General features: G+C 39.4%; 1 protein-coding gene across 1 annotated transcript in view; it reads right to left on the bottom strand.

The window, feature by feature from the left end:
- The window catches only part of KCNH8 (potassium voltage-gated channel subfamily H member 8), a 448,825-nt gene that overhangs the window by 76,764 nt on the left and 358,522 nt on the right, over nucleotides 1–13,539 (bottom strand). The window contains exons 9-10 of the mRNA XM_004385286.1: nucleotides 3,179–3,378; nucleotides 1,914–2,163 (exon numbers count right to left, since the gene is read on the bottom strand). Coding sequence (XP_004385343.1) covers nucleotides 1,914–2,163; nucleotides 3,179–3,378 — 450 coding nt within the window. The remainder of the gene's footprint in view (nucleotides 1–1,913; nucleotides 2,164–3,178; nucleotides 3,379–13,539) is intronic.

Here is a 13,539-nt window from a genome sequence, read left to right as displayed (position 1 = left end):
AGACACGGAGAGCCTCACTCAAACATTGATAATGAACTGTCCAAGCTGATAATAACCTCTTTGAGACACTTTTCCATGTCTTTCTATTAAGGAGAAAATTATTAAGGGACTGAGCCAAAACTTGGAAAGATAACCCCTACCTTCCTTTCCTCTAATAAGTGGCAGCTGAAAGCAGCATGAAGCAATAAATAATACATGGGTCTTTTTGCCACTCAGTACCCTCCATCTCTTCAGCTTTCAATGGGGATAATCATACCAATCAAAGTGGGTTGCAAACATTAAATTAGATCAATGGACAAAAATACCTGGCTCATATTAGGGATTTAATAAATATTTGTTCTCCTGTCTCTTCCAGAAAGTAATCTGTCTTGAAGCTTACTAGCTAGAACCCAGTGATAGTGGGTGTACAGTGATTCTACAGAATACAGGTACTGTTTAGCAGTGGAAGAATACTGGATGCAGAGTCCAAAGACCTAGCTTAGCTCTTAGTTTGGGTAAACAGAAAATACGTCCCTTGTCTTCCTTCAGTTTTGTAAATGTGTAAATGAGATAGCACATGTGAACATGCTTTTTTAAATAGTCAAGCTGTTTACAAATATTAGGTTCTTACATGTGATAGGAGCCCTGGTGGCGCAGTGGTTAAGAGCCTGGCTGCTAAGCAAAAGGTTGGCAGTTCAAATCCACCAGCTGCTACTTGGAAACCCTATGGGGCAGTTCTGCTCTGTCCTATAGGATCGCTATGAGTCGAAATTGACTCAACGGCAAAGGGTTTGATTTTTCTAGGTTTATATGTGATAATTAAAAATAAACAAAAGCTGTTGTATTAGCCCCTTATAATTAAGACAAATTCTAAACATTGGAGGATAATTTATTGCAGCAAATCATGTTGAGTCCACCTTTAAAATACATCCTCAATTCACTTGCGTCTCACCATCACTGCTTTCGCCTGGTCCAAATCCCATCTTCCCCCTCACTTGAGTTTAATCTCCATGAGGGCAGGACTTCGGGCCATTTTCTTTCCTGCTGTGTTCTCACTGTTTAGAACTCTACCTGAATCACTAGTAGGACCTCAATAAATCTCAGTAAACATTAGTTGCATAATTGAATGGATAAATGAATGAAAGTGATTTTTAAGAGAGGCGCCTATAAAATTGTGGATAGAATTTTTTCTACACTAACCCTCAATGTCATCTTTTGGCAGCTGTCTTTTATATTTCAATGAATACCAATTCTGATTTAATATTTGGAGTCAACTTTGTGGCACGCAGTCTTCACAAATTGCCTTATGAGTTTTCTCTGAGGAAGTAAAAAGAGCGTATAGTCACCTTGACAGTATTAGGTTAATGAGAGCTTATTATGAGAAGCAGAGTCATTTTCCTCTATTTCTAGCACAGACAAAACCTAATTTTCATGTACTTCTCTGAATTGATGTTCCATAAAAACACAGAAACACCCTTTTAAAACTGACCAGATATTTCATCATCAGGCAATATACATAGTGGTTTATAAATAACCTGGGCTTGGGAATCAGTATGAACTGGGTTCACTGTCTGACTATGAGATGGGAAAGTTAGCTAAGGTACTATTTGTTCATCTGTAAAATGGGGGTAGTATTTATACTACTGGACTTTTAAAAGGGAATCAAATGATATGTTGGATATAACACTTAGCACAGTGTATACTCAATAAGTAGCATAATGATGATAATAATTATTAATAATGAATAGTTGATGAATTAATCATCTGTTGTGCTGAATAGTTCTGGATTTATAAACACGTATTAAGAATAATCTTGAACCCACGTATTTATCTGTAATTTTCCCACTCTCAACAGCAGTTTTTTTTTTCTGTTTTCTCTCTTTCACTTATGCTCCAGAAAGAAATTTCAGAGAAACTTTTCAACTCAGACCTACCAAGAATAGCCAGTACCATGCTGTCTTTAAGAACTTCCATGGAGCCAGAGCATACAAAGTAGATGGCTTGCAAAGCATCTCCTTGACGCAGCAGATACTCCCCTGGAGCACAGAAAGAGGTTTTGATGTGTAGAGACAGAGACCTGAGGCAGCCCCGGCTGGCGCACTCAAAGAGGGACAACTGCAGGATTTCCTTGTTCAAGTGCATGGTGATGTCAGAACGCAGCTCATCTGGAAAGTCTTTCAAAAGCTGTCAAAAAAGATGAAGGAGGAAATCAAGTTGGGGTAGGTGTAGTCTAACTGATTTACTTTGCAAGACACCAGGGATGCTCTTCTTATTGTTTGGCCAACCAAAGTGCAGAGGAGGAAATACATGTAAGTATTATCCTGAAGAAATTTTTTCAGTTACTGTGACTATGTGCTACTGAACAATCTGCTGATAATAAGTTTGAAGAAATAGAATAAATTAATAAAAGACTCTAGAATAAAAACATAACTCATCGTGACTTGGTTCTCACAGACTCCTACTCAGGACAGAAGATATGGAGTTTGGGTGGCGCAGTGGTTTAGAGCTATGGCTGCTGATCAAAAGGTCGGCAGTTCAAATCCACCAGCCACTCCTTGGAAACCCTATGGGGAAGTTTTACTCTATCCTGTAGGGTCACTATGAGTCAGAATCGACTTGACAGCAATGGGTTTGGTTTATTTATTTAGTTGTTTCCTTTGGAGTCATGATCATATGAAGAAAAGAGAAATCAAATATTCACTTTTATAAATGTTGGTTACTGGTTTGGTTGGCGGAATGGCTGCTTGATTTATATGCTACCTTTTTTGTAATGGTGGCTTAGGACATTTCTTGAAGTCCACAGACAACACCTCTGCTGGAAAACATAATTTGTTTTTAACGTTGTTGGTTTAAAGGCAGACATTAGCTTGCCTAATCTAATATTCCAAGAGTAGGCCAATCAACTCTCATAAGAACTGGTTCCTTCAAATAATTCAACTAAACTGAAAGCTAAGTCTACCTGACTGACCAAAATAGCAAATTATGTAAAACATTGGTCAATGCAACGTGGCTTTGTGAAAACATAAGCCAAAATAGATGAAACAAGTTGGACTGAGTTTCTTGAGAGATTAAAAAATAAAGAGGTAAATAAATTGGTAGGTGTACTTTTCACTTCTGAGACCTACATTAAAGCACCTTGCCTTTACCTTGGAATATGTGTTCTCTGCCTGAAAATGTCAACATGAGAAATGCACGTTACCTCATTTGAATCTATTCCATTGTTGACTGACCAGGTGGTTTGGAAATATTCAAGCATCCTCTGCTTGAGCTGCTGGGGAAGGTGATGGACACGTATGAAGTCCTTCAGGTCCGTAGTTCTCGTGTGATAAAGGGACCATCTAGAGTACATCCTCTGTATGATCGCCGTCACGTTTCCAAACACCAAGGCGTGCATTAAGGCTAGAGAGAACAACACAACATATAATGGGAGAGGAAAACGATAGGGCACCCCAGCCCTTACTCTGAATTTATAGTCTATATATTCTGGATCAGAGCAAAGCATGCTTATATGGCCAGGCTGATATAGCTGTTTTGGTGTGGGCATTTTGATGTAGCTACTTCGTCAACAGAATGTATCTTGATGCAGCCATTTTGATTCTAAATGGCTTGATCAGAGTAAAAAAAAAAAAAAAAGTCTTAGAAAATACTCAGTAATATATAAAATAGGCCTCTTTGAGCCATACTTGATCTCTTAGCTGCCATTTTGGTTTTGGCAAACTTTTGTCTTCTACTCTATTCATATCTACATTGCTTTAATAGTTATAAGTGTTATTTTTATTTTCATAACAAATACATTTTAGAAAGTCTACTATAACTGGTTAGCCTTTATGGGAATATTAGTTTCACCCTGAAAAACCATCACTTTAGTTTTAGGACATACATTTATATTATTAATTTTAGGATATATGCATTTCTATTAATAAAAGTATTGAGAAAGTTGTTAGAAATGTAATTTAGGATTTTCTAAGCAGTCTGAAGTTGGGATTAATATGGTTCAAATCAGGGCTTCAAACCAGTCAAACTGGTTCAGTCATGGCCAATGATGCAAAACTGGAACAGACCTGAATTTTTAAAATTTGAGTGATCCAGAACCATAACCAGAATGAGAAAAATTACAGGTAGAAGCCCTGGAATGGGAGACTCAGAAGAGGTGTATTAAGTCCTTTCAGGAGCCGGATGTGTGAGATTGGGTTATTGCCAGGACTGAGTAGGGCGACACACATTCAAAGTGGCGCAGTCGGCCACCATCTGTGAGTGGGGCACTGCCGTTTCCAACTTTGTGCAAAATCTGATGGGCAAGAGACTTGGTTGCTATGCAACATGTTTTCTAAGGGGGAGATTAAGCTTCTAGCAGGGCCTCGACCCATAATTTTTCCTGTTCCGGTTATAGTTTCATTTGCCCAAATTTTAAAAATTTGGGTCTCTTCCTGGGTTGCATCCTCGGCCATGATTCAAGCAGGAAGAATTGATTGAAAGCCCTGGTTCAAATATATCCTCACCCTGACCCAGATTCCTAGTCACTTTTAAGAAAATTTGAGATGCTGACCATTCAAGATAGCAATGAATTTACAGAGAAAAATAGCTATGCTGCTGAGAGTCACTGTTTCCATCCTGAGGACAGCCAGTGTGGTATATACATGACTCCTGTCTTGATGAGGTTTGTTAGTCAGGCAATCTCCACTTCCTTGTTGAGTTCCCCCTTTTCTGAAACCACTGCCACAGTGCAATGAGATAGACTTTGTCCACCAGAATGTGAGGGTCTGTGCAGATTGGGAGATAGCTATGTTTCTTCTGGAGGAAAGTAGGGCCAGAGGCTAGACCTCATTTTCAAGGAGTTATCCACCGTAGGGAGTGGTTAGGTCTCTTGAAGTCAGAAAGAGGTATGGTAGAATTTTGTACAAAACAGTCATTAGCAGAACTTGAATGGCCTATGCAGACACCAGCAGATATCCTGAAAAGGCCTTTGACCCACATGGGGCTGTGAAACTGAGAGAAGGGTGATAGCCAGGTGTCCGTACATTTATGGGCAGATAAAGTCTAAGTGATACTCAGTTTTCTTCCCTGATCCCCATTCTGGGGAAAGGCTCAGCATTGAGGAAGAAACTCAGGGGTTGGGTGAACTCATTTATTTCAGTAGTTTTTGATTAAAAATACAAACAAACAAAACTAAACATTTAGTAGTTTGTCTATTAGGATCTATCAGAATGTTCCTGCATCAAAACCAAGGCTTTAAACTGGTTTATTTCCATTTGAACACCTGCTGAGAATTTGCATTTCTAACAGGCTCCCTGCTGATAATTTGCATTTCTAACAAAGTCCCAGGAAGGTATACATAAGAATCACCTGGGGATCTTGTTAAAATTTAGATTCTGATTAAGTATGTCTGAGGTAGAAATGCAAATTCTCAGCAGGGAACTTGTTAGAAATGCAAATTATCAGCAGGGGTTCAAACCAGACCAAACAGATTAGAAGTTCTGATCAAAATCTCAGTGTCCAGGGAGCTTTGTTAAAAGTTTCTTAGCGTTAAAATGGATATATTAGTGCGAATGTGTCAACATGCTATTACGTCTATCCTCCTGAATATTTCAAGACAGTCCCAATTCAAACTCTTTTTTAAAAAAAATTCTACATATACCAGAAATTACCAAACACTGGTGTATAAATTTCAGTCTAATCAGAAATTGGAATTACAATTCTTCATAAGGTTATATATCATCATATGTATCAAAATATGGTCTTCATGCCTATAAAGTCACCACTTACATAACAAGGCCCTCAGTATTTTGGAAAAGTTACTAGAACAGGGTATAAAATAGTGTCTACATTTACTAGAAGAAATATAATGTTGCAAAGAGAATATGAACTTCAGAATCAGACAGGTCTGACTCTGAACCCTGGCTTTGCCGCTTCCTAATTATGTAAACTTGGCAAGTTACAGAATTCGCTTATGTGAACTCAGTTTTCTTATATGTTAGATAAACATAATAACAAAAAAAAAAAAACAAAAACCAAACCTGTTGTTGTCAAGTCAATTCCAACATACCTTGCTATAGGGCTATTTCAAGATTTGAAGAGCTAATATATTTTTCAAAAGTGACTCCTGTATGTGTAAAAAACAGTGGGTGTTCAAGTTAATGTTAATTTTTCATATGAGTGTGAAAAGTGTTATCCTGAGTTTTCAGACTGCTCAGCAAACCATGAATGGAATAAAATTTTGGGTAAAGGACACAGATTGAAGGCTTTCCAGCATCCACTTGAATAGAGTTGTTCTTGTTGGAAATCACTTTTTGATTAAAGGCATTCAAGGAATATTAAATAAGTACCTCCTACATGCAAGCAAGGAACCCTGGTGGACAATGGTTACGCACTCAGCTGCTAACCGAAAAGTTGGTGGTTTGAATCCACCCAGCGACTCAGCGGGAGAAAGACCTGATGATCTGCTCCTATAAAGATTGCATCGTAGAAAACTCTATGGGGCAGTCCTCCTGTGTCATATGGGGTCACTATGAGTGGAAAATTGACTTGATAGCACCTAAAAACAATAACAACACATGTGGATACATGCAAATATATATTACTGCAAAATGTTAAGAAACGAAGTGTCTCCAGATAGGGCAAAAATAGCCCAAGCAAAATGCATACTGCTTAACAATTTAATGTTGAATGGTTCTGCAGAGATTCTAAACAGAGGTTCATTCTTCTTTATGGTTTCAGAAGCACACCATTTCTGATGCTTCAGTATTTTTGGGGGGAAGAGAAGAGCGCTATTTATAATACACAGTAGCCAAAGAAAAGAACTGATTCTGCTCCAAGTCAAAGAAATTAAACACCAATTTCAGCCTCCGTTAATATACTTATGGGCTGAGTGTTTGAAAGCTCTACTATCATCTTTAAAAATATGTAATAGTCCTTTCAGGGAGATTAAGCCAAGAACTGAGAACAATTTTATTCCCTTTATTTTAACACTGCTTTCCTTAATTATGTGTATGATTTTAACTTTGCTTTGCTTAATTATAATCTGTGTAAAATACTTAAAGTAAGAGAAGTAATATGTTCAGATCATTTAGCATCCTAATTGTATATTATCAATAAAATGAATTACTGGATTAATTGTAGCATTCATAAGTGCTGTTGGAAAGTACTATTCTATGTCTGAGTCACCATAATTTCAAAGTCTCATTTCAGCATAAGAAAATACTTCTAATTTAAGTAGTTAAAAAAATAAAACACTGGCTCATATCGGTTTTCGTTTTCCAAACTTATGACCTCAGTGTCACTGCTTATTATTTTCACACCAGCAGAGAGTGTATATTACTGTCAAGACAGATCATTCCATCTGCTACGAAAGTTTGACTCAGGAACTTCAATATCCAGGTTGGTTTGGAAATTATCACTCACTTTCCCTTTTACTCCCAGCAAATGTGATGTATATAATTCTTGAAGTTGCATGCTAGGCCTGCTGAGTGTGTGGGAGGCTCTTTTTCTTTGCGTAGGAAATCTAGTATAAAATGAATTTTGTAAAATCTTGCCAAAGTATCAGGTCTTTGAAGGAACCCCAACAATTGGGATAGAAGAAGAATGTAACCAGACTTCAAAGGAAAAAAGCATTCCCTCAGAGCTGCCTGGCTTCCCCTGGCCCTTTTCCTTTCTATTGTCTAAACTTGAGAAAATTTATGACAACAGTTCAGCTCCAAACCCAGCCCCAAACAGTTCACTCCCATCCCACTCCCCAAAAGCAACCTTTAGAGATTATTTCTTTTATACCTGCTTGTGGTTATCACCAACAGTTTAGACACTATGCTTTACTTCTGTTGCCTGACTCATCACTGTCAGCACCTAACAACAACCTGCTGTGAAAAGTGAGAAGTTAACTTCCTACTCATCTTCTCATCCCACACTTAATAGTTGTATTATTATTTTCAACTCATCTCTTGTAATTTTACGAGGTAAAATTGATATTCAGACACAGAGAAAATTACACAAATGCTAAATGTACAGCTCATTGAGATTTCTCAAAGTGAAACTAGCTACAGAATCACCACCCAGGTGAATGAACAGATTATTAGCATCCCAGAGGCCTCCCTTGTGTCCCCTTTGCAGTAACTAACCATGCCCCTCAGCGAAGGTAACCACAGTTCTGAATTAGATTGCAGTCAATAAACTTTGCCTATTTTTGAACTTTCTATAAACAAAAATCATACAATATGTGCTTTTTTTATATGTGGCTTCTCTGATCAGCATTAAGTTTGCAAGGTTCATTCGTGCTGTCCCATGACGTAGTTGTCCATTCATTTTCATCGCTGTATAGTATCTTATTAAATTATTATTTCACAATTTATTTATTTACTCTCCCATTGTCATGATTTGAATTATGTCCCCCCAAAAATGTGTCTTTCAATTTGCCTAGGCCATGATTCCTGGTACTGTGGGATTTTCCTGTATGTTGTAAACCTGCCTCTATGATGTTAATGAGGGAGGATGCGTGGCAGTTGTGTTAGTAAGGCAGGACCGGATCTACAAGACCGGATTGTGTCCTGAGGCAATCTCTTGAGCTATAAAAGACAGAAGTGAGCAGAGAGACAGGGGGACCTCATACGATCAAGAAAGCAGTGCCGGGAGCAGAGCGCGTCCTTTGGACCGGGGTCCCTGCGCAGAGAAGCTCCTAGTCCGGGGGGACACTGAAGAGAAGGCTGACGGAGAGAAAAAGCCTTCCCCTGGAGCTGAGGCCCTGAATTTGGATTTTAGCCTACTTTGACTGTGAGGAAATAAATTTCTCTTCATTAAAACCATCCACTTGTGGTATTTCTGTTATGGCAGCACTAGATAACTAGGACACCCACTAACAGGCATTTGGATTGTTTCTAGTTTGAGACTTTTACAATAATGCTTCTAGAGGTATTGGTGTGTGTGTGTGTGTGTGTGTGTGTGTGTATTTTTTATTTTTATTTTTTGACTTTGCTTGTTGAAGTTTTAATTTATTTGAAGGCAGAAAACATGAGAACTTTATTTAATTCTGAACATTAAGCAGAGATTAATTAAGCAGATAGCAATGGTAGATGTCTTTAAGCAATCAATCATATCAAGTTTTATATTATTGAAGCCCAGGTTGGTTAAGAAGAATCCTGTCATACATAGAACCTAGGTTTTAAGAAGGCAGGTATCGAACGTTTCAAGAAGAAAAAGATAAGAATTGTTGGCTGAACCATTGACTCTGGAATGGCTGTTGACCCAGGAACTTTGTGAAAGTGGCAAAAATAGAATTTTGTGAAAGTATCCAAAGTAGAATTGAGAACATTCAACCCAAATGGTCTTTGGTGAGGAGTTACAGAAAATTAGGCAAGCAAATAAACAACACAGGTTGTACAGGTAGTGTTCCTTGGAGTTTATGATTTTTTAAATACAAAGCAAGAAGGGCAATAACCAAGGACAAGATTAGAATAGTACAGACCTGCACAATTAGCACCAAGAAGGTGAATGAATAATTTATTTCAGAAAGAACAGCACAGAGCTGGATCCTAGGAGGTAGAAGTTAAAGATGTCCCAAGTGTCTAACTTTTCTAAGCTGCTATACCACTCTATCCTCTCTAACATCAACTACTCCCTCTCCCCTCAGTACTCTCCCTCCTGTGTCTTTGGGTTCCCTAATTCACTGCAACGTCTCACAGAACTCACGAATCATATAAAGGAAATGGCTCACGCGGTTGTGGAGGCTGGCAAGTCCCACGTTTGTGGGTCAGGCATAGACTTCTCCCTGGCCCTCAGTCTCTGCCCAGAGGCACTCAGTTTTCTCGCTCTGTGGGCGGGGAAGCCCACTGCACTGTCTCCTGTGGGGCTCTCCTTCTTTGGTGGTGATGGGCTCTCGTCTCTGCTCTGGAATTGGCTCTCTTTTAAGGCAAAACTGATCAATCCCCTCCGTGGGTCACAATTATCTTATTTGCACAGTCCCACCCTATCACCTGGTTGGGAGTCACAAGACCGTGGCTAGAAAGGCCATACCACGAAAGGTTAAAGCTACACATGCGTGGAGGTTTTAGAAAATACTGTAGACTAAAACCAAAAGGTCAGCAGCACGAATCCACCAGCCGCTCCTTGGAAACCCCATGGGGCAGTTCTACTCTGTCATATAGGCTCGTTATGAGTCAGAACTGACTTCATGGCAATGGGTTTGGTTGTTTTTTTGGTTTATAGATTTAAAAAAAAAAAAAGTCTTTTTTGTGATTGAAATGAGGACGTACTAGGCTGCTGCTTAGGGTCCAGCCCAGTAGGATAACGTTGATTTATGAAAGAGAAAATGGCTCTTGTTTTGCTGTCTGTTAATGTCTATTAATGTTGGGTGAAGATGCAAGAGGCGCTATTATCTTCTGGCAAAAAAATCCGGGGAGAGTTTGCATTTTCAGTTATCTCTCTTGAGAGATAAAAGGTGGTACAGGCCACACCTTAGGGAAGCCCCCTTTACAATGGATCAGGGATGTGACCTGGGTAAAGGTGGTGTTACAATCCCACCCTCATCCTCTTTAACATAAAATTACAATCACAAAATGGAGGCCAACCACACAATTCTGGAAATCATGGCCCAGCCAATTGTTACACGCATTTTTGGGGGGACATAGTTCAATCCATGACATTCCACTCTTTGGCCCCCAAAAAATCACATCCTTGCAACATGCAAAACATTCACCCCATCATATCATAGCAAAAGTCTTAACTCCAAGTCCAAAATCCAAAAATTCCTCTTCATCTGTGAAATCTAGAATACAAATTATTTGCTTCCAAAGGTACAGTGGCAGAACAGGCACAAGCTAGACATTTCCATTACAAGTGGGAGAAACTGCAGGGAAAGAAGGCATAACAGGTACCAAGCAAGTCAGCAGAACACATTACATTAGCCCTCAAGGCTATGAAAATAAACTGTTCTCTGAGACAATTTACACAATGGCCCTGCCCTCTAGACTCTAGGTATTGGCCACAGTCTCTGGATTTTGAGTGGAGGCCCCTCGGCCCTGGGCTTCAGCTCCGCCTTCCAGGCCCACTGGGACAGCAACTCTGCTCCCTTGGCTTTAGGTGCACCATTCTCCCAGTCCATCTGAGTGGTGACTCCACCCTTAGAAGCACCAGAGGCCATTGCTCCACCCTTTGAAACCCCTGAGGTCATGGCCATACCTTTTGAGACTGAGGCAGCTTGGCGTCTTGTGTCCCTTGTCTCTTCAGCTTCTGCTTCTGTTTCCTGTGGCCTCTTGGCCCTTGGGCCTCATGCCTGCATCTGCCCTGCTGGGGCAAGTGTTCCAAAGCTCTGTAGCTCCACTGGTAAGTGCCCAGAGACACCCCACTCCACCAGGAAGCCTCGTGCTCACATGCACTCAGCTCTCTCGCTCCATGGGTCAGCAAGCCTAACTCCCCGACAGGTACCCAGAGGCACCTCACTCTGCCAGGAAGCCGCCTGTGCACAGGCACTCAGCTCTCTCGCTCCGTGGGTCGGCTCCAGCGCCGTCTTGCACTGGTCTCCTGGTTCTGCTGCTGTTGGTTCTCTGCCACTGCTGCTTCTCTGCCGCTGCAGGTTCTCTGCTGCTGCTGGTCCTTTGCTGCTGCCACTGCTGCACCTCTATCCATTCACAGTTTCAAAACTGCTTCCGCATTTCAGGTATCTGTTACAGCAGCACCCCACTCTCGGTACCAAATTCTGTCTTAGTCATCCAGTGCTGCTACAACAGAAATACCACAAGTGGATGGCTTTAACAAAGAGAAATTTATTTCCTTACAGTAAAGTAGGCTAAAAGTCCAAATTCAGGGTGTCAGCTGCAGGGGAAGGCTTTCTCTCTCTCTCGGCCTTCTCATCAGTGTTCCCCCGGACTAGCAGCTTCTCGGCGCAGGGACCCCAGTCCAAAGGATGTGCTCTGTTCCTGCCACTGCTTTCTTGATGGTATGACGTCCCCCTATATATATATATATATTTGATGCACATATGTATACATTTCTATAAGGTATATACTTAGGAGTAAATTGTCGAGTGACAGAATAATAGGTATTGGTGTGTGTGTGTGTGTATATATATATATGTATTTTTTGATGCACATATGTATGCATTTCTATCAGGTATATACTTAGGAGTAAATTGTTGAGTTACAGAATAGGTATGTTTAGATATTGATAGAATTATTGTACCAGCTGACACTCTCAGTAGCCGGGTAGAGAGGTCAAAAACCAAAAAGGAAGAAGACCAAACCCGTTGCGTCAACTGTGACTCATAGCGACCCTATAGGACAGAGTAGAACTGCCCCCTGTGGTTTCCAAGGAGCACCTGGTGGATTCAAACTGCCAACCTTTTGGTTAGTAGCTGTAGCTCTTAACCACTACACCAGCAGGGTTTCCAGGAGAGGTCAAGGTGTTTCAAATCCTCTCAAACACTTAGTGTTGTCAGTGTTTTTACGTAGACATTCTTATGAGTGTAAAACAGCATCTAACTGTAGTTTCAATTTGCATGTCCCAGATGAATATAATGTCGAGCACTGTTTAATATGCTTATTGTCTGTTTGAGTTTTGGAACTCTATTTTTGAAATGTCTTTTTAAGTTTTACTGTCTATTTATTGGAGTTGTCAGCTGTTTCTTTTATTGGTTTGTAAACATTCTTTTTATATATACTGGGTAAGCATCCTTGGTCAGATGATTTGAAAAACAAAATTTCTTAATTTTAATGTAGTTCAATTGATCAGTCTTTTCCTCTGTGGTTAGGTCTTTTTGTGTGATGTTTAAGAAACTTTGTCACCTCCAAGGTTGTGAAGATATTCTCTTTTATTCTATTTTAGAAGCTTTATTGTTTTTCCTTTCATATTTAGATTAAAATCTATCTGAAATTAATTTTAACAGACAATTTTCAGAGTGGTCAAAAATTTTTTTTTAACGTGGATATCCAGCTGACCCAGAAGCACTTACTGAGAGGACCATTATTTCCCCCTTTGCACTGCAGTATCACCTAGGTGACCATATTATGTGTGGGCCAGTTTTTGGACTCTCTTCTATTTATTATGTTGGCCTATTTGTCTATTCTTGAGGCAACACCATACTTCCTTAATTATGGTAATAATTTTATAATACATCTTGATATCTATGGTACAAATCTTTCCATTTTGTTGTTGTTCATGTTTGCTTTGACTAGTTTTAGTCCTTTGCATTGCCACTAAATTTTAGCAACAGCTTGTCAGTTTTCAAACACACACACAGACACACACACACACACAAACACACACACAGATCTATTGAGATTTTTATTGGGATTGCATTGAATTTTTAGATTAATTTGGATAAAATTGACAACTTTACCATATTTAGTCTTCCAACCACCACCATTATATATCCTTTCATTATTTTAAACCACTTGTACATTTCCTCACTAATGTTTTGTACTTTTCTGGGTAGAAGCCTTGCAGATGTTTAGTTAGATATATTCCTACATATTTGGTATCTAAAATCGTTTTTATATTTCATTTTCTAATTATTGCTAGTATATAGAAATACAATTGATTTTGGCATATTGATTCTATATCCAGCAACCTTATTAGAGTCAT

Source organism: Trichechus manatus, unplaced genomic scaffold (genome assembly GCF_000243295.1).
Source record: "Trichechus manatus latirostris isolate Lorelei unplaced genomic scaffold, TriManLat1.0 scaffold00136, whole genome shotgun sequence".
NCBI classification, from domain to species: domain Eukaryota; kingdom Metazoa; phylum Chordata; class Mammalia; order Sirenia; family Trichechidae; genus Trichechus; species Trichechus manatus.
Note: the sequence above shows the minus strand (reverse complement) of the source record. Positions and strands in the feature narration are given on the sequence as shown.